The sequence below is a fragment of the Heteronotia binoei genome, chromosome 14 (genome assembly GCF_032191835.1).
Source record: "Heteronotia binoei isolate CCM8104 ecotype False Entrance Well chromosome 14, APGP_CSIRO_Hbin_v1, whole genome shotgun sequence".
NCBI lineage: Eukaryota > Metazoa > Chordata > Lepidosauria > Squamata > Gekkonidae > Heteronotia > Heteronotia binoei.
In genome coordinates, this window is record NC_083236.1 from 35281872 (window position 1) to 35303509 (window position 21638).

Sequence of the window (21638 nt, forward strand, 5' to 3'; positions counted from 1 at the left end):
CACAATAAGCAGGCAGATTTGTATAGGGTCTCCTTGACCGCATGGCTCATAAGATGTCTCACAAAGTTTGAAACCAACAAAGCAGGGATTTTGCAAAACAATCGAGAGGAATCTATTCCTTCCCCAGGCAGCAGTTGACACAAAGGAGGAGGAGGTGAGTGGATTTATACCCCATCCAGAGTCTCAGAGCAGCTTATAATCACCTTCACTTCCTCTCCCCTCAACAGACACCCTGTGAGGTAGGTGGGGCTGAGAGAGCTCTGCAAGTGGAGGAATGAGGAATCAAACTCTGATCTCCCAGTTTGAGTCCACACACTTAACCACTACTCCACACTGGCTCTTCTGGATGTTTAAACTTTTTTTCTGTTTCAACAGAAAAAGAGCAACAAAGAAAATCAAGAAGAGCTTACTTCTGAGAGCAGCCTGGAGACAATCTCCAGCGGAGCCTGATGGATGGATTCATCCTGCAAAGGAGACGTTAGCGCCATGTCCACCAAAGTTCGAATCTCTTTCAGTACAACCTCCAAGCGGCTTGGGTTACTCAGCACCTTCTTATACTTGTAGATCTTTTTCTAAAAAGAGAAGTTTTGTAAACAGAAACAAGGAAGAGCAGATGTTAGGTTAAGTAACCATTAAGAAACTGCAAAAATATGCAACATTCTACATGCTATTTAGGCATAAAATGATCCTGCATTTTAATCAAATGCACCTTATGAGAGAGCTGGTCATGTTTAAGCATGAAGGGAGTGTGCCTTTCAAAATATTTTGGTAGTAATTTATATATTTTTGTCTTAAGATTTTTAGGAAATGGATAAGGAATCAACTGTTGAAGTCTGCTTCTCAACCATTTATTTCCAACTTGTATATCTTGAGGAAAGAAGTCATGTGGGGGGAGGGATGGGTTAACAGGTCAAAATCGACCACACAAAAAAAACTGAAATAAGAGGTCTTTTCATAACCAGTTGCAACTGACAAATCACTCTGGTTAGCAACTCATCACTGAAAGAGTAGTGTGTTATAGTACTGGGAGCAGTGTTCCCTCTAAACTGTGCTCGTGAGCAGTCACTCATTAACACATGAAGCCCCACACAGCAGCAATCTGGAGCTGTGCAGGGCAGAGCTGCCCACTGCCCATTTTAAGATTACATATTTAAGACTATAGCAGTAATATTCTGCTCAGGATGTGAACTGCTCCACTCAGGAAGGGGGAGGGATAAAGAGAACATAGGCTGAGAACAGATGGGCATTCTGAGGCGGCTTGGAAGCATCCTGAATTGGGTCAGCTCAAAAAGAGCCATCCTGGAGTGTCCACTTGCTCACCTGCATGCCGCCCGCATCCCATCCGTGAGGTGGCTGGGCAACCCAGAAGCCAGATTCCCTTTTTTTTAACCTGGAGGGCAAGTGCTAATGCGCACAAGTGCTCCAGCGCTCTGAATGGTTCCTGAGAGAAAAAAAACGGGACCAGCTTGGGGCGGCTTGGCAGTTCCACACCACCAAGTCACCTCACTTGCACCCTTCCCCCTCCAGGCGTCTCTGAGTCGGCCCAAAGTGTCGGTCTGTAATCAACCATTGACTTAGATTTGGGAAACGTCCCACAGTGGGTTTTTTTAAACCCATTTGATGGTCTTATGCAAGCCATTGACTGTTAGCTCCCTACCCTGTGATAAGAAATATGAAAATCCCCCCCTTCAATTTGCTATAATGCCACACAGTTCCACTAACAAAATTAAGTCCCCCTGAACAGTTCTGTCTGGATGTCCATTTCAGAGTTCAAGAAATAAAGTCCCCCCCAAGTTAGCTAAAGGAAGCTATCCCATATTAGAATGAAGTCCCCCCCCCCATAAGTTTATCCATCGTGCAATAACCATTAAGCAAAGTAAGCACATGGTTGGAGGGGAGGCAAGGGAAGGGGGGACACCACAGAGGGGGGACACCACAGCTCTTTAGTGTTAAAAATATTTTAAATTTATATTTAATGCAGTTATGGGATCTGGCCTGGAAGAAAGCTGAATTTTTAATCTCTTATTTTACCTTCAGCACTTGTTGAGTCTTAATGCCTTGTTGGTTACGCCGTGGAAGGGCTAAGGGGAACCACTGGTGGGCTGGGCATAGGGCATCAGCTGACCTTAATCCAGCCCTGGCAATATTAAAAACCTTATCAAACTATTCTTGAAACCAAGACTACCAAAGAGACCTTTCCAGATTTTGTCCAAACTGTTTTGCCAACTGACGACAGACGTGTTAATAACAACCTGATATTAAACCAATCGTTTTATGTAGACATAATGCATTATAAGTGGTAGTATATCAAACATTAACAGTAACCTGCAGAATTATTCCAGGCATCACAGAGACAATAGATATGAAGTATCACATCTCCCTGCTTTCTGCAGCATAGACTGATTACTGGCTTCCCCATTTTGAAAACAGCTAAGCTGAAAAACGTGCCAGTTGCTGATTTAATTACAGTTTCTACTTCCCTACACATGAAGCTACCTGATACCAGGGCTTTTAAAATTTTTAGCAGGAATGCACAGGAACACAGTTCTGGCTGGCCTGGTGTCATGGGTGTGGCCCAAAATGTAAATGAGTTCCTGCTGGGTTTTTTCTATAAAGAAAGTCCTGCCTGATATCAACTTAGACCATTGGTCTATCAAAGTTGGTATTGTTTACTTTGGCAGTGGCTCTCCGGGTTTCAGGTCTTTTCATCACCTACCAGGCCTGTAGGCCCATTCTTTCAACCCCCCCTTCCAACTGTATGGTCCCTCCACTGGAGGGTCCCTAATCTGTCCCCTTTGCTTACCGCCACTTTGAACAAGTAGCATAATTGCTGCTGGTCTTTTCGCTTTTTTTCCTCCCCTTCCATAACACAGCGTGCAGAGCAAAGTGTGTGTGTATGTGTGTGGGGAGAGTCAAGAGTCTGTCTCTCTGAGAGAGGGGCACATAAGAAAGGGGTGGGGGAGCAGAGCTGCTGTGACTGCCCAGGCAAAGTGGGGTTAGCTTGCGGAATTCAAGACAGCTTACAGTGCTGAGACTGGGTGGCCTCCTGGCCCTCCCGAAACAACAAATCCTACTGTGGGCCCCACCAAATATGAAATCCTGGCTATGGCCCTGTCAGCTACTGCCTCACCTATTAACTGCAGATGCCGGGGACTGAACTGGTGCCTTCCATATGCAAGGCAGAGATTCTGTCACTGAGCCATGTCTGGTTGTGTGATCTGAAGCTTACTTAAGTGTGGGAAAGGGAACTTCCACATCCCCACTCTATGCAACCCCCTGGTTTCTGCTCTGTTGGGTTGCCAGACATTGTAAAGGGTAGATTTCGTATTGTAAGTTTCTACCAACATATATCAAGATGGGTAGCTGTGTTAGTCTCTCTGTAGCAGTAGAAAAGAGCAAGAGCCCAGTAACACCTTAAAGAACAAGACAATCTGCAGCGAGGAACAAGCCTTCGTGAGTCACTCTTCACTTCTTCAGATATTATTCTTTCAACCAACATGGCATTTTAAAAGTCCTATTTTCACACCATTCTAGAAATCAAGACGTGTGTATCAAAATACAACTTGGTATCTATTGTGGGAGAACATATTTGATGTCACACATATGTCTTTACATAGATTAATAATCAGCCTAAGTGTAAGCAATACTTCCTCCAAAACCCTCTTCCCGAGGTGTTCACTGCTGCTATTTTATCATTTACAGAACAGAGGGCAATCGAGTCTTTATCGTGTTCATCTCACCGTCTGACAAGATCAGTTTTCCACTGGCTAACGCAGCGTGCTTTCGAGAATCCTCCTCCATGCCCGATCGATGTTTATGTGTCCATCAATCAATGCCTTCCCTAGGCAGCATCTTGCTTTATGCTTAATCTTAATAATGTACTAAAAAGCACAGCCATTTCACCACTCCAAAGGGCAGTGAGAAAAAGAACAAGACAGGGCAGGGAGAGGGAGGGAGAGAAGATGAAGAAAGCATAGAATTCTGAACTGTCTACAAGCACAGGTTCTGCCTTTTGTGCCTGGCATTTTGAAAGCAACCAAGTTGGGGAAAAAACCTATGATGGTTGATTTAATTACAGTCTGCCTGTGAATTAAAACTGTGTGCCTAAACAGAGAGACAAAAGAGTGGTGTCTCATACATCTGGCAGAAAAGCCTGAATAGAGCATGTAATAAAATGTAGCACACAAGGGCTTCCACAGTCCCTGCTTCCACCTCCCCCCATGCACCGTCAAACACAATTTTAAATGTTATGCTGATGAGGGTTTCCAAGATGATTCAGCTGTCATCACTTTAGAAGGTACTGAGCAAACAGGAGAACATCAAGCGAGTCCCTCCTTTACTTTGGGTAAGCCAGCTCTGCATCCCACAATGCAATGTGCTCTGATCAGCCAGTAAGTACTAAGTGCCTCTAATCTACACAGTATGTGTTGCCTCTCTTGCTTCCTGACAGCCTACTGGTCAACAATCACTGGCAACTCCTCCTTGGTTCTTCCCATAATTCCTTCACACGCTCCACAGAGGACATCTTGTCTGAAGAAACCATTCATCTCCCTAAGTGTGTATTAAATCAGCAAAAGAAATCAAATGCAAATTTATATGTGCATTAACGTTCTGTACATAAAGACATACAGTACTGGAACCAATGGGGCCAGCCATCTCAAATGGTTCTTCCAAAAGAACCGCTGCTCTCAGACCCATTTTGCTTCCTAAGGAACTGAACCACAAGCTCATCCCTCAAAATAAATTAAGTAGGCCTTGCCATAGTGGCACATACGAGATGCCCCCTGCTGAGTATTGGGTGAATCCAGCATTTAAACACACTTGCATTCCAAATGCTTCAGTACAAGTTAGACTGGCACTGACTCCAACAGACCTCAAACTCATTTTACTGACCCCCCAGTGCCTAAGATCTACTTGGTCCGGTTTGAACCAAGGAATTGACTCTATCATGGAAGAAAACAGATTAGCCCCTATTCATCCAGAATTTCCTCTATCTTCAGAGATCTGTGGGACTTTGGATTAGGGAAGACATTTTTATGAGGACCTTATTCACATACGAAGAGCCCCGTGGTGCACAGTGTTAAAGCTGCAGTATTGCAGTCCTAAGCTCTGCTCACAACCTGAGTTCGATCCCTGGCAGAAGCTGGGTTTTTTAGGTAGCCGGCTCAAGGTTGACTCAGTCTTCCATCCTTCCGAGGTCGGTAAAATGAGTACCCAGCTTGCTGCGGGGAAAGTGTAGATGATTGGGGAAGGCAATGGCAAACCACCCTGTAAAAAATCTGCCATGAAAACGTGAAAGCAACGTCACCCCAGAGTTGGAAACGACTGGTGCTTGCACAGGGGACCTTTCCTTTCCTTATTCACATTCTGCCCCTGGTTTTTTAAAACCACTCTGTATAAAGAGAGTCAAGTTTGAACTGGCAAAGAAGAGACTGGAAACATTTCTCTCATCCTCATTACTGCCAGTTGATTATTTTATCCATTAGCAAAAGACAAAACATTTAAAAAACATACGGATATCAGTGAATAACAATAGGTATGTATAAGGAGCAGGGGTCATTTTGTAGAAAAATAGGTGGTGGAGCTCATCCAGGGATTGTTATGAAGCTGCACATACTATTCAATGGACAAGGAGGTGGAACTCTCAGAAAAGGTTCAGGAAATGCGCTCCTGTGAGCTCCCACTGAATCTGAGGCCTGATAAGGAGTTATTAAAACCACCACCCTATTTTCAGCAAAGCTAAGAAGCTTCTGTTTGCTTATCCTCTATATGGTCTTCATCAGACATCTAAGCTGTCTTCTACCCTCTTAGGGACCACAGATGCTCAATTGTGGGATGTCATGGTACATATTCTGCCAGTTGCCCTTGCAAACATACTGCATTAACTAACAGCACTTACAGCAAACATTTCCAACAAGGATTGCTATTAAGAAAAATACCTCTTAAAATGAATTCTCAGGTATTAACCATTGCAACAAACAGCAACAAGCAAAAATCAACACAGCACATCCTTTGCATAGATCTCACAAACTTGACAAGCATTTCTACCCAAGCACTGAATGAAAGCAAACTGGAGAGGGAAGGAAGATGCAAGTTGATCCCTCCCTGAGCCAGTTACTGAACCATGACATAAACAAGACACCCTCCGAACGAAAAAGCAGACCGAAGCCAGACAGCCACACTGCTGGCTGGCCCAAGCACCCCAAACCCCTCCCTGCCTTTCATTCCCCGCACCTCAGAATCCATTTGTGAAGCCGACCTCCAGCGCTGACGTCCGGGGAAACAGCCTGGGAAGAACGGCTAGAGCTGGGAGGAAAGCGGCAGACCTCTGGAAAGCTGCCTAACTCTCCCTTGCAACTTTCCTTTGAAAAGATAAACAAACAAAAAAAGAAAAGGGCAGGGGCTTACTAAGCCCACTGCAAAGCTTTTTAAATACTTCCCCTCTGAGAAATGCAAAGCCTTCCAGTGCTGCTGTTGAGAGAAGAAACAACGGAAGGGTGGAGGGGAACAAACTGCCTGATAGTGAAAGGGGAGGAGGAGGAAAGACCTGGAATGGCTGGTTACAGATGCCTGGAGGATGTTGTGTTGAAATGGAGGGGTCAATCTGTCTCCAGGCTCCCACCGTGGAAGAGTCGCAAGAAGAGAAAGATCAATGTCTCTTTCTCACTCGGTTCCAGCTCTCCGGGCCACAGGGCATTTAAATATGCTTGCATAATGCACCGTTATCTTTATGAAATGTTACAGTAACACTGAAGAACAGAGGGAGGGAGGGTGGGATGAGAGAAAGAATAGGATCTACGACAGTCCTCCAGAGACTTCAGCTATGGCAATCTTGGACTGGTTCCTGGACCGCGGTGCTGTGTTCCTCAGAACAGGCCTTGGAATACTCAGCAGAATGTAATCACCATTTTGGGCTCACAACTGGAAAGCACAGATGGAAATGGAGCACGCTTTTGAGTAAGGTGGTCATCTCTATTTCCCTGCTGAGAGGCGAAGAGGGTTTTTAACACTCCCTTGACTTCCTGTGTTTTAAAAATTACTTCTTTTATTTACACAAACACCACCAATGTGCAAGTCCCCCACATGCAAAGTCAAGTCCCTGCTCCAAAAAGAGTGCCAGCTTCTTTATTCTGCACCAAGCACAAACTTGCAAGGCAAGGTTTCCCACGTGATCCCACCCCACACATACATCTCATGAGTCACACAGTATATTTTCTACCCTTTTCCTGAAGTTTCATAAATAGACCGTATTGGCTGGCAGCCCAAGCCACACAGTCCTACAACCCCATACCCTGCAGAGTGTACTTATTTCCCTTCCATGGACCCTAAAATATTTAGAATTTACAGGGGGTTGGAGAGGAAGACAAAACTGGAGGGTGGGTAAGAATGGAACCAAAAACACAAAAGGCAAGTGCAGGTCAATCCAGGGATACGTTTACCCCAAGACTCCATCTCTCTTTACTGTGGGAAGTTACCATGGGGTAACTCCATCATCTATCATCCGTATTCACACAGCTGGTGTAGATGAAGAATGCAAAAGTACACACTGCAATAGCATGTGTATGACATTTTGACTAAAGTACAGAGCCAGGAATGATAACTCACTTGAAACACATTAATCCAAGGCCAAAGGAGGCGGGGACAAACTTCCCAGGGAAGGGACCATTGGCCAAGTTCTTCCAGAATCCTCATCAGCTGAGGTTTTCCCAACTCTTGAAACTAGATAATCATACATCTTTATGCTTTTCTTTCTGGATCAAGGAGACAAAAGTGTGGCATGTGGAAAATACAGGCATCTTTCTGCATCAAGTCCCTGTTTTTAAGTGTCTTAGTGCCACCTTTTGATTCCTGCCTAATTGCTACCTGGGGAATCTAAGTAAGCCATGCATCTGAAGTATCTGCTTCTCAATGGTGGAATGGCTGCCTTAGAATCTATAGGCTATTCCCACTCATTTGCCCATCAAACCTGTTCCCTGGAACTCTGTCTGTCTATCTGCCTGACTTGTCACTTGGTTTCCAGCCTGGGCATTTGTCTTGGAGGGATGGAGTCACAGTTAGATTGCTCCTGGAAGTCTTCTTAACTGGAGAGGAGATATGAGACTTCAGTATCAGGCAGCTTCATATGCTCCAGTGAATCAGATCATCCGTCCATCTAGCCTAGTTTGGTTGACTCTAACTGGCAGAGGGCTATCAGAGTTTCAGCCAGAGGTCTCTTCTAGTCATACGACCCCTTCTTATTTAGAAATGTCAAGGCATGGACCTGTGACCATCAGCATGGTGGGAATATGCTCTGTTCCTCAAGGCACAGACCATTCCTACTAAAGGTGTAACCTTAAGTAACTAATTCTATCAATTTTAACAACTAATATTTAACACATGGGACCGGTTTCAGTTTCCAGCCCCACCACCCCCAGAAGGTACACTTTAAATTAAAGCCCATTCCATAGTCAGTATCCTGCCACTGAAGTTGCTCTAGTCAGCTGTCGTTTAAGAACTCCATTTTGCTTATAATTTCGATTGCATATCAGCTAACAACAGAACTTCTTCTGTGGCTGCCCCTGTGGTAAAATGAATCCTGCTTTTAACCACAGGAAATGTGGAATTTGCTCAGCAGACCTGGATCTCAAGATACTAGACTTCAATGAAGAGTTCATTGCTCCAAATTTACCACCATCCCCCAGCACCTACAGAGTTTCTTTTTGCTGTCACAGGTTGAGGAATTTGAAATTTACTTGATGTATGTGTAGTCTATAATCCACACATGCTATTTCTAATTCAAATTAAGAATCATTCTCCTACCCCACATGGATACAGCAAAAAAAACCAAAGCCCAAACCCTTAACAATCCCATTTGTTAAGAGTTATTCAAACCCAGTCAGGTTCTCGGTAAGCATGGGTTAGTCTTTTATAAGTGGGTGCAGAAACCGACCACATAAGACTTATTTTTGAAAAAGGAAATATTATGTCTAGTTGTTAGAGCGTTTTTTGGTTGCAAAGAGAAAAAGCGTACAGTTGAGAAACAAACAACAACTTCTGAGTGAAGGAAAACAAAATCCTCTCTCCTTAAATCTGAAACTTGCCTCCTATGACAGTAATTTAAGAGGTAGGCAGAATAATCTTAGTTTAGTTTTCTTGTTCAGGTTCTATTCACAACTCTACCTTTCTCTAACATCGTGTTGGCCTTTCTTGATTCTGATCATGGGCACTTGTTTTGGCAAATGCTGGGTGATTTGTTTGGCAGCACCCGAAAAGGGCAGAGTTTGGGAAGATGCGATGTCACAACTGGGTGACACTCTAGGCTGTCTCCCCTAGTCTCTATGGTCTAATGAAAGGAGAAAGAGAACTGTGTTCTGCAAGCTTTTGAACTAATTAATGTTTATCTCTGAAAACTATCCATCTTTACAGGTACCTGGGGTGAAGTATCTTTTTATTCCCACACCTATCTGGTGAAACAGCATACCTGAGGTTGTCAGCAGGCTCCTACTTTGATCATTTTTCAGAAGTGTTGTTAGATGGGCTTACTTCAGCATGCTTTTTGCTGATGGGCTAAGGGAGGGGAGATGAATTCTGATTTGGCTTAATATTAGTATTCAAGTCATGCTGTTTTATTCTGCTTGCCATTGGTGTTTTTCTGTGTTCTTATATAATGTTGGAAACCACCCTGAGTCTTTTGCTAGAAAAAGGTGTGTGGGGGGGGGGGGGGGGGAGAACCCTGATGAAAATAAATAAAAATTCTGGAATGCTCAGATAAATAATAGAGGTGTGTTTTTTGGCATGTTGTGCATAACTTCAAAACATAGCACACCATGCTTTCATTAATTTCCAAACCTGTTTTGCCAACTCTGGCTTCTGCAAAGACGCATGTTCAAGCCCCCAGAGCACTGAATGACATCAGCAAAACCTCTGTCATAACCCTTGTGCCGTTGGATGAAACCCTGAACGCACACAGATAAGACAGGAAACTGTCTAGGGGGTTGTGCCATCCCTTGTGAAGTCACAAGACTCAGCCCTGAGGAAATCCAGCCTTGACTTCTCATTCTCTTCCCTTGCTTTTCCTTCCAATTGTTCTTTCCATTCCTTGCTAGTGTTGCATTCTGCAACTGCAACCCCAAAGAAATTTCACCAACGAGACTTAAAATATTTCCCCCTTTATTGGAAATACCCAATTCAGCTCCTGCTTCTGCCTAAAGAACCTTAGACCATCCTCAGCTTCCAGGCATGACAGGATTCCTACAGGGATCATCTCTTCTGATAGTAAATTGCTTGTTCCTTGCAGACACGCTAATGCTACTACAGCTGAAATGTACATTGGCTTCCCACGAGCTGTGTGTGCCAGAAATTATCGATTTATTGCTTGAGTGCAGAGGAAGTCAGCTCCAGTAAAATGAGAAAATGGCAAGGCTTCTGTGGGGAATTCCTCCTTCACCTTCTACAGGGCAGGTCTCAACTAGGCCAGGTTTACATTCAGTTCCCTTAATTTCTCTAGTGAGAAACGTCAAGGCAATTTAGCCTTCCTAATCCCACACATTCTGAAATTTTCTGTTAATTCCAGATAAATGTGCGCTGGTGGCTTTGGGGATGGAGGGAAGGCACTCAATACGTTCACCAAACTGTACTGATTTTCCTTTATTACATTATCTTAGGGTTGAACTGAAATGGAAGGGCCCATGACACTTTGGCAATATGAAAACTTTCTCCCATTCTGAATGAGAGCAGCATGCTCAATAACATAGCAAAATTTAATCAGCTGCTATCATACAAGTACACTGGCATTGTGGTCCTTGATTGGCTGGAAGAAAAACTCTGCGATTATCCTTCCTGAACTAAGACAAAAATGTGTGAACTGGAGGCTAAAAATCTGAGCTAGCTCAGGCTAATTCAGCTTAGAAGGAACACTGGTTGCAGGGGAAGTCTTTTGAGAACGTTTTGGACCCTGCAAGATTTTTTACCACTGTGGGAAATGTTTGCCTATGATATTTGGCTCATCTAAACCTTCATATACAATGGCTCCTTTAAAATACCTCAGCAGAAAAATGAAAACAGGATGTGTGTATATGTGCATGCTAGGATTGCTATCCCTGTTTTGGCAAATGTCTGAAGATTTTGGGGGTGGTACATGAGTAGGGTAGATTTTGGGAGCTAGTGTCACACCCTCCATAATTCTCTAAGAATTCTCCTGATCTCTATGGTTTTTACTATAGAGATTGGGGGGATTCCAAGAGCAGTGTCTGCAGATTATGTCAATTCCAGGTAGATGTGCTAGGAATTCTAACAGTAACTGTGGTCTTTACCATAGAGATTGAGGGAAATGTATAGAGTGTTACCACTGACACTGTCCCCTTGTCCCTTTCTCCTGCTGCTAAGATTAGCAAGGGATGGAGGGTGGGAGGCTGCCTCCTGCCACTTGGCACACGACCGCTCTAATGCATGCACAAATATACAACACCCTGCACACAATGGATTTGTCACCTGAAAAGGGCGAGCCCTCTGCCAGGGAATGGGGAAAGGTACTTTCCCTGTGTCCCCTGCTCTTTACATAATTCGGCTCTTGCTATTATGCTAGAGTATGACAAAAATCTTCAGCTTCTGAGAGCTTAACAAAGAAAGGAAATGAATGGAACAGCTCTAGACTTCATCTATATTAACCCAAGGGGGGGGGGGGGGGTCTGCAAGGAATCATAAGGAGAGGAGATTGCTTCCTCAAAAATTTCCTTTCCTACACAACAACTGTCTCTTCTGGGACTACTTTGAACATGAGTAGGCCCATGCATGTAGTGTTCTCAACATTCTGTGTCTCTCAGAGCATGCTTGATCCTCACCAGGGGGCTGCTTTCCACTTTCCTGGAAGCAAGCCCCATTGAATAATATGGGACTGACTTCTGAGTAGACCTGCAAGGCTTGCCACGCTCACCCCATTCCACTATCCCACCCTGCGCTGGTTGAGTTTCCAAAAGTCTCTTGTTATTGGTCTGTTATTTATTTTAAAGCTTTGCACCTTACCGATTTTCACTGTTCTATGCATCTGAGGACCAAACAACACTCTCCTCTCCCTAAGAAAGACTAACTGTGGCTCCAGCTGCCCTTGGTACTGAAAAATGCCATTACTAACCAAGCCAAACTCAACCCACAAAGGAGACACTTGGATCAGAAACAGGGATGCATTCCCTGAAACCTCCTGCTCTTACTTCCATCCTCTCCTGGCACACGTTCCCTCCTCTCCTTGGGCCCTGGCGCCATCAGTTCTATGCCTGCTCATGTCCATGGCAGTTCCATATTTTGCTCATTACAGGGGAATAAAAGGTTTGCTTTGGGAGTTTTAATTTGTTTTTAATGGCACTCTGTCTACATTGAATTCCCCTACTACTGCAGAAAGCGGCTCCATCAAAGAAACCACAAAAGGAACAACGGCGGCAAAACTTCCTCAAAGCAACCTATAGGCAGTATCATAGAAATTCATGCTTGTGTGTGTTTAATGCAAATTACTAGTAAATTTTTTTTTTGCTTTGTCATTGATTCAAAATAACAAGATATAGAACAAACAACACAGGGCCAGTGTATGAATTGCTTTTTATTTTGTAAAGCTTGAAAAGCGTTCCTGCAACAAATGATCAAAGAAATACAAAGAAATCAATCATTATTTCTCAAAAACCAAAATTAAAAATGTTCATTGCTTGTCTTACTTTGAGTAAGGTTGCCAACCTCCAAGGGACCCCTGGGGAACTCCTGCTATTACGACTGATCTCCAGACAACCAATATCCATTCCCCTGGAGAAAATGGCTGCTTTGGAAGGTGGACTCCAACATCATATCCCTCCCCAAACCCTATCCACCCCAGGCTCAACTCCCAAAATCTCCAGGTATTTCCCAACCCAGAGCTGCCAACCCTAACTATGAAGGTCTATTTCCTCCCTGACAATACAGTTCTGGCACAAATATTAAACTTTTTACAAACTTGCTTACATTGTATGAACTTCACTTTACAGGAGTGTTGGGTTGGGTTTTGTTTTGTTTTTTAACTTTGATCCCTCAGGGAAAGTTTTTGTCATCCATTTCTCTGTCAAGAAGGGCCTGTGTATTTGCAAACTAAAACAGATTCGAATGAAATCTTTTTGCGCTGCAAAGGATTTGAAGGAGCACTGGTAGGAACAAATACTGCTGGTGAGGGGGAGAACACGGGCCACACTTATTAGGTCTACTTGTCACCTTGTATAAAAACAAACTTTATCTTTGCATGAGTACATAAATGTCTCCTACAGCTAGGCACTGCAGTACATCAGCTGACTTTGGGCAGGTAAACCACCTCCAACCACCAGAGTTCTGAGGAAAACTGTTGGCAAATTGTGTGTATGTAAAGTGCCATCAACTCACAGCCAGCTATGGTGACCCTGTGAAGAAATGCATTGTTTTCTTTGGAGGTTTGAAATGTGCTGAACCTTTGCTCTGAATTTTAATTTTTTTACCCCCTCTGGGCAGAAAACAGGAAGGGAGGAGGAAGCCAGTCAATGGCTTTCCAGGTTCATCTCAGCTACTTCTTAAGAAATGCTAACAGGTCTAGCTTGAGACAGTGGGATGATCAAGCTCCCTTTGTCTCCTCCAAGCAGGGAGCAGAGATTTGGAAGACTTTAGATTAGAAAGGTTCCAGCAATAATCTCCAGGAAGAATCTTGATGGAAAACCTCTCTGACCTGGACAGAAAGTAGAGGCAGGCTCTTTGGGAAGGGAGTCCATTTCTGAAGCAGGTGGCCATTGAGGTCTGAAACAGGTGGCCATTGACCATGTGCTCACGTAACTGGAGAACTACAGAAAAGTTGTGCTACGAGCAATTTTCCATTGATCACCCCACACCCTCCTCCTATGGTAGGTGAGCTTGCTATTCTCCCATGTGTGCCTGCACAGAAGCCACGACAACAAACAGGTGCTCACTTCTCTCCCAGGTCAAACTGAAGTTATATTTTTGCCAAGCTGCCAGATCTCAAGTTTCAGCATGTTACTCTCCTCATCAGAGCCCCTGGAGCAAGAGGTTAAGACAGAGTAGGGATCCAGAAACAAGGGGATGGGTTTTCTCCCCTCACAGTTCAATGATTAGGGTTGCCAGACTCCCAACATGGTGGGAGAATTTGCGGGGTGCTTCCCTGCCATTGGCCAGCTGGCTAGTGGGGGGAAATCATGCCCCCAACTGGCCTGGAAGGTGACATTAAGGTTTAAGGTTGACTGGATTTATATCCCGCCCTCCCCGCCAAAGCAGGCTCAGGGCAAAATAAGAACAATTTAACAATAAAACAAGTTAAACAATTAAAATGGTTAAGAACACTTAAAAGCAGTCTGTTGCTAATTGTATCTGATGTTTTCTCGCTTCAGATGGCATTCAGTCTATATTCGATGTATCTCAGTCACCCCATATCAGTCCTTCAATGTCAAATTAAAGGCCTGCCTGAACAGAGTTGTCTTACAGGCCTTGCGGAACTGGGCGAGGTCCCGCAAGGCCCTAGCTTCTTCTGACAGTTGATTCCACCAACAGGGGGCAGCAACTGAGAAGGCTTGCTCTCTGGTAGACTATAGTCTAGCCTCCCTCGACCCGGGGATCACTAATAGATTTTTCGTCCAAGATCTAAGTACCCTCTGGGGAACGGGTGGGGAGAGATGGTCCCTAAGGTAAGCAGGTCCTCGGCCATATAGGGAAGTGAAGTGAAGTCATCACACAGTGACACTCTAGTTTTGGGGTAAAACTCTACGGTAAAATTGGCTACAAACCACAGAGTTTTGCCCTCAACAGAACATCAAGAAACATCAACACGCCGGGAATGTCCTGCAGCAACACTGCTGTTTGGGGATGGGGTTTCCTCGGCCAGCTGGCAGCAGGCAGATGTCTCCAAAATTGGGAGAGCCCCCACTGGGGACTGACAACTCTATCCTAAACAAGAGTGACAATCTTCTAATGCCACTGGCTTCGATAGACTTAGAAGCATTTCACTCCGTTTAGGATGGCACTGTAAACCAGAACATTCCTCCCATGTCTGTATCTGTCTCAGTGGGAGAGGATAGGGAAGAGGATACCACTAACAGCACAATACATCTTGAAAACATATGGAAAAGAGGGCAATAATTCTGCATTAGACCCTAGTTGAAGTATTTAAAAACACACACTCCATCCCCCAAATCTCCAAGTATTTCCTAACCCCAAGTTGACAACCATAATATACCACTGTTGTAAGCAAGATCCGAATGTTGAAGTAAAATTTGTACACTGTCCCTCAAGCTCATTGGGTGGGGGGTGGGGTTGGAGAGCTCAAATACACATTATTCTATTTTAGCTTCACAACAACCTTCTGGGGTAGGCTGGGCTGATAAGACAGCCCAGAGCCATCCCTTGAGTTTCATGGCAGAGTGGGAATTTGAGGTCACCTCTGTTTCCCTTCCTGCCTGTCTTCAAGGAGGGGAGCATAAGCGGTTGCTTAGCAACTGGCTGTGTGCTTTCCTACTGTTTCCAGGTTATACAGGAGTGCAAGTGCATACAAGGGATTCCTAACCCCAGCCAGTATTTTACTATTCTGCCCAGCACAACCACTTCCAGCCAAGTAAGCCAGTGCTGTAACCTGAAAAAGCCAAGAAACTCATTTCTGCCAAACTCCATCTCCACTTTGCCCTTGGCAAGCAAGATCCTTCAACACCGTGGGCTCCACCTAACCCTGATCCTGCACTGCTTTTTGGAATCCAAACTCTGACAACCTTCCGCATTCATGTGCTCCTCCCTAGCAACCCCCCAGAGTATGAATGCTGCAGAATCATTTTTTTTCTTTTCTGACTCTACTTCTCTGGCCAAATCTGATTCCAATTTATAGGTTGTGGTTCTCAGAATGAGTCCGTATTTGCTAGCAGCTTGCTAGGCCTGAGTGCCTGTTAACCCCATTAAAGCAGAGACAGGCTTTGGCAAAGAGGGCCTTATCGCCTTGTACTTTGACCTGTTATTCAGAGGAAGGGAGAGCCAGCGGAGATGGCGTGAGCACAAAACATCTCCTGTTGCAGGGAAACCAGGCCCAATCTGCCTGTTGCCCAGGTAACCAGCCTGCTGCCTCAAGGCTGAAAAAAAGATATATGTACATGTGTAATATATATATACACACTTATCTATGATCACACACACACATACAGCCTAACATCAGTAAAAGCTTGTCCTGAAACACTCCAGAGATTTTTCAGAGCTTTTTTTAAAAAACAAAAACAAAATAAAACATTTACCTCCTAGCCATCTCAAAATCTCAGCAGCTAATCAGCCAATGACAAACATTTATCTCCTAAGGTGGAGGTGGCTCCTTTTCAAATCAATTTCCAATTTAGCAAGACCGTTTTGCCACTGAGCCATGGCCACATTCAAAGCAATTACAACTCCAAATCAGATTAAATAGAATGCCTATCACTCCTTATTCCTAGGTCTTTTTATTCTTTCCATCTTCCACAACTGTTCCTCTCCTTAGTCTGCCCCCCCCCCCAATACTTCCCCTGCCCTCTATGGTCTTTCAGGAGACGGGGAAACAAACCATCAACCAAAAAAAGAGATATGTTTACCTACCGATTTTGCTCCCCCTTCTTTGGCAAAACGTGCTATTTTCCTGGGGTTTCAGCCCAGCATCGCCATAAATGGCTGTGAAACAGACTCCTCTCCCCAGTGTACCTGCATCATCACTGTCGTCAGCAAAAGAGAGAGAGAAAGAGAGAGAGAGAGAGAGAGAAAGAAAGAGAGATGTGCCCAGCCTGAGAAACGTGCCTGTTTCAGTAAAGCTGCTGCAAGACCCTCAGGGACGGCTTGGGTACCGAATGCAGATGCGTGATGCATGCAAGCAGCTTTTAGAGAGGGAGATGGGGAGGGGGAGAAAGAGGAGGGAAAACAGCTGGCTGCTGGGTCGCTGAAAATAGAACTTCACGGTGCAGATTCCCTTTTTTTTTTTACACGTAGGTGTTGCTTTTTGAAGCACTTGTTTTTGTCCAAAATGAATTTTAATCTCCACACACCAAGTGCAGCACAGAGCTCTTAAAGCCAACCCTTCTGCACACCTTCACTTTTAAAGCGGCTACAGACAATGAATCATTCTCCTCTTCCCTCCACTATCCCCTGTTCGGATTTCCAGAGCATGGCTGCAGCTTTAACATCAGAGGTCTATTGTATATGCAAGTTCTCGTTCCACTGAAATGCTGGTAGCAGCATTTTTTAAAGGTTAAACTGAAAGAATTTCCCAGGACTAGCCAGTGAGTTTTATAATAGTATAACTTAAGTTTTAAACAATGGTTTGGATCCATCCAACTGTCTCTTTTACTAGGAAAGGGTCCCCTTTGATCACCAAGTATGCCTGTCCAAATGAAACCAGAAACTTTTCTGTTGGGACTGATGCATAGACAATTAGAAAATTGACATGGAACTTTTGACACACACACACACACACACACATGATTACAGCAGCAAAGTTAATTCACGCACAGAATTGGAAAACTACTATAATACCTACAGTAGAAGAATCATGGTTGAAGCTGTTGGAGTTAACACAAATGACTAAACTTACTGCTTTAGTTAAAGAAAAGACATTACTACTTTTATTTCTAGTGCGAAGCTCTTGTTTCTGTTTGCTAAAGAAAAGACTTTCTGTTTGCCAAAGAAAAAAAATGAGTTGATGACATGTAGATTTGAAGAATAAGGGCTTGTGATTATACAGTACGGAGGGAAAAGGTTGGGTGAAAAATAATGATTAAGAGGGATAAGCTGGACTGTAGTATTAAGTGACTGCATTATGCTTTGTTGCTGAGAAATTTTTTGGACTTGGTTAAACTGTAAAGTTATCTTTCTCCATTTTATTTTCCTGTTGTTTTTCTATTTCTGCTTCTATTATTGTTTCTGTTCTTTTCCTTTTATTTTTTCTTGATTGGTTTAGTATGTAGATACTTGAAAACTATTAAACCTGTGCTGTGGACCCTAACTAGGGCTTCCAACCTCCAGGGGAGGCCTTGAGATCTCTCAGTATTATAACAAACAACAGAGATCAGTTCCCTGGGGCGGGGTGGATGGGAATGGGGGTTTTAGGCAGTGGACTCCATGGCATTGTGCTGAGGTCCCTCCTCAAATCCTGCCCTCCCCAGGCTCCACCCTCAAAATCTCCAAGTATTTCCGGGTCACCCTGGCAACTCTAATCCCAATATGAGGGATACAGTAAGGAGGAGAACTGAGCAAGAGTGAGTGAAAAAGCTGTCTGGATCCAACCCATTAACTGTCTTGTGTGGAACGGTATAACCCTGATCCATTTAAAAAAACTCCTCTAACGCCCGCTCCGCACATACCCAGAATGAGATGGTAGCATCCTCAAAGCATGCAGAAGGATTCTGCCATTCTAGATGTGACATGAAAGAATGCCATTTGAGTGTCTCTCCTTGCTTTAAAAAGTCCAGTAAGCATAAAACTGGCAAGTTAAGGAAAAATGTTCTAGACCAGACTGCTCCCTGTTGAAGTTATTTTGTGCTTGCAGGGAATTTCTTTATACCAGGCAGAATGTTGGGGGTTTTTAAAAGTAGTCTGCTTCTGCAGTCTGGAGCAATAACAAACTCTCCCCCAGTATTTCATGTACATGAACTAATTTTTAATTTTTAAAATACATTTTATTTATTTTGAACTTTTGTATCTTATCTTTCCATTCAATTGGAGGACCTCAAGGTGGCAAACAGTGAAAAAGACATATTTTAAAAATCAACTTCTATTTGATTAAATTAGAGGAGGGTCAATAAGGGAACAACAAGCCAACCAAGCCCTGACCTGGCTAGCCTAGGCTAACCTGATCTCGTCAGAGCTTGGAAGCCTAAGCAGGGTCAGCCCTGGTTAGTATTTGGATGGGAGACCACCAAGGAAGTCTGGGGTTGCTATGCAGAGGCAGGCAATGGCAAACCACCTCTGAATGTCTCTTGCCTTGAAAATGTTATGGGGTCACCATAAATCAGTTGTAAACCTGATGGAACTTTCCACCACCATCAAACCAACCTCTGAAAGTATTCATCCACTGGTGGAAGACAATAGGAAAGGAAAGTTCCCCTGTGCAAGCACCAGTCGTTTCCGACTCTGGGGTGATGTTACTTTTACAATGTTTTCACGGCAGACTTTTTACGGGGTGGTTTGCCATTGCCTTCCCCAGTCATCTACACTTCCCCCTTAGCAAGCTGGGTACTTATTTTACCGACCTTGGAAGGATGGAAGACTGAGTCAACCTCAAGCTGACTACCTGAAAACCCAGCTTTCGCTGGGGATTGAACTCAGATCGTGAGCAGAGCTTAGGACTGCAGTACTGCAGCTTTAACACTCTGCGCCATGGGGCTCTGGAAGACAATAACAGAGGGGTATATACTAATCTCTCTGAGAGGGAATTTCACAGATTCGTTGCCATGGCTTTATAACTTTGTGTGTTGGGTCAGTTAAATCAGATGGCAGACAGCAACTTCAATATTTAGCAACTTGCCTAAGCCAAGCTACATTGAACAAAGTTCAAGCCAAGGATTCCTCACAACCCATGCTGTTGATCTATCATTAATACAAATAAAACCTCAGGGGCATCCTCATATGTAGAAAAAAGCAAGTAGTTTTGCACTTCTTGAGTATTTATTAAAAGAACCCTCCAAGAAGCAACAGTCAATCAACCCTTAAGAAAAGGAACGGTCTTATAAAATCCCCAGAGAATATCTATAACCTGAGTGAGCGGCCACTGTGACCTAGAAACTTGGAACTTCATCATACAGTATTCTTCAGCTGATCAACAGAGCTATGCAGAACAGCTGCTACCCAACTGAACGGTTGGGAAGTAGGGATATCAGCTGCCTATCAGTTGGAAATTCCAAAAAACAAAAACAACCCCCCCACACACATGTTTAGTGGCAGCTCTGTTTTCTCCAAGCACAAGAAGGGCTTAAGGCATTAAGGGCTCAAGAGCACGGCACATTAAATGTGAAATGCATCACCGTAACATTACATCAAATGTACATTACGTGAGGAAGTGCATGGTAACTGTGCTGTCATGGGTTTGAAAACACAAGCTCACCCTGCACTATATATGCCAAGAAGTGGACAGGGAGATCCTGATGTGGAGCCTAGCTGCTTTTCCTTTGCACCTGTGTTGATGATGGAACTCAAGAAGTCTGGGCAACAGCCCTTTCAAGGTGTTGCAGAAGACTGAAGAGCCCACAGAAAAGCCCCCAGAGCTAGCAAAGCCCTAAACCACTCTCAAGATTCTTTCAGCAACAGGGAAACCATCAGAGTGCATGGATACAGAGGCAAAAATCAGTGCACTGTTGCTGTAGGGTGTGAGGGCTGAACAAGTGTATTGTCAACAGGTGATATGCTCTTATGCAGTCAAGACTGGAGGGATGCATAAGCAGAAACAATCGCAGACAGTAAGGACAGGCTCTAATTAAAACAGATTTGTTGCTGTTGTGCAAGAACATAGGGTTTGGGGGTTTTTTGCTGTGCTTGTACATTCCACTTTGCCCTCGCCCATCTCTCTTATCCTCTTATGCAAAGAGCTTCCACTGGCCAGGATGACTGAGTGATGGCGACACTTCAGCAAATTGCAGCTTGATTCAACCAGACCGTGTTCAGTCAAGTTCCACCCACTATAGAGCAGGGAATTGCAAAGCATAGCAAGCAAACAAGCTGTGTTCACTCATGATACTAACAAGTTCTGTTTAATTTTCTCACAATGTAGAAATGTAGTCCCACAGTTAAGACCTCACAGCTGTTTAAATAGAGCGTAGGATTTTGTATGAGAAAACTACCATGTAGAACACAAGCCACAATGGATTCTGGACACAGACTCATGATGCTACATTTTTTGCCCTGTTCTAGGGTTACTAAATTTTGAAAAGTAAAACAAAAGGTCACATTTCCAGCTGATTGCTTCTAACAAGAGATCACTATGACAAATCTCATTTTAGATACCCCTACTATTTAAGCTGTGGTAACTGCTACTAACTAGGAATATTCATAACCTTCCAACCCCAAAAGAGGACACTTTCATCAGTTTTTTTAAAGAGTCCCAAAGAAGATAAACGCCAAAAAACAAAAAAAGGACATGTCCTCTAAAAAGAGGACATCTGGTAACCCTACCCTGTTCCTTTCCCTTTAAATGGCAGTAAAGTGCAATACAGAGGCAAAAAAAAAAAAATCCTGACAAGGAAAGCAAATCATGGGAAATCTTAAAAATGTATGCATGTCAGGCTGAAGCTAAGGCACAAGAGCAAGGTAAATATATCAATATATCAAACAGCAAACAGCTCCAAAACTTGCACGTCTTTTCCCTTGCTGGCTTTAGTTCACTTATTCTGTGGCAGCAACAGAGCAATACTAGTTTTCCAAAGAAGGTTTTTTTCCTCCTCTCTATTGGTAGCAAATCCACTCAAGTGTACAACCCACTGCTTTTCACCTCTCTGATCCAAAAAAAGACTTACAGACCAGAAGCCTTTCCAGCCCAGAAATAGTTCTGCCAGCCAGAATACCTTACCCTAACTATAGGAGCCAGAATTTTAGAAACTGTACTCACTGGGTTTTGAGGAGGGAAACACATCCTCCAAAATAATCATATGTAGGATACCCAGATCAACAAATAGTTTTAAATAATAATC

The 21638-nt window shown here is 43.8% G+C and overlaps 1 protein-coding gene across 2 annotated transcripts in view; it reads right to left on the bottom strand.

Moving 5' to 3' along the window:
• Positions 1 to 21638, bottom strand: part of CMIP (c-Maf inducing protein) — a 206629-nt gene that overhangs the window by 50407 nt on the left and 134584 nt on the right. Inside the window, exons 1-2 of one of the 2 annotated variants that reach the window (XM_060254530.1) lie at positions 6235 to 6370; positions 411 to 572 (exon numbers count right to left, since the gene is read on the bottom strand). In XM_060254530.1, the coding sequence (XP_060110513.1) occupies positions 411 to 572; positions 6235 to 6246 (174 nt within the window). In that variant the 5' untranslated portion in view covers positions 6247 to 6370. Of the gene's footprint in view, positions 1 to 410; positions 573 to 6234; positions 6371 to 21638 lie in introns of those variants that run through there. The other variant, XM_060254529.1, reaches the window with a different exon arrangement.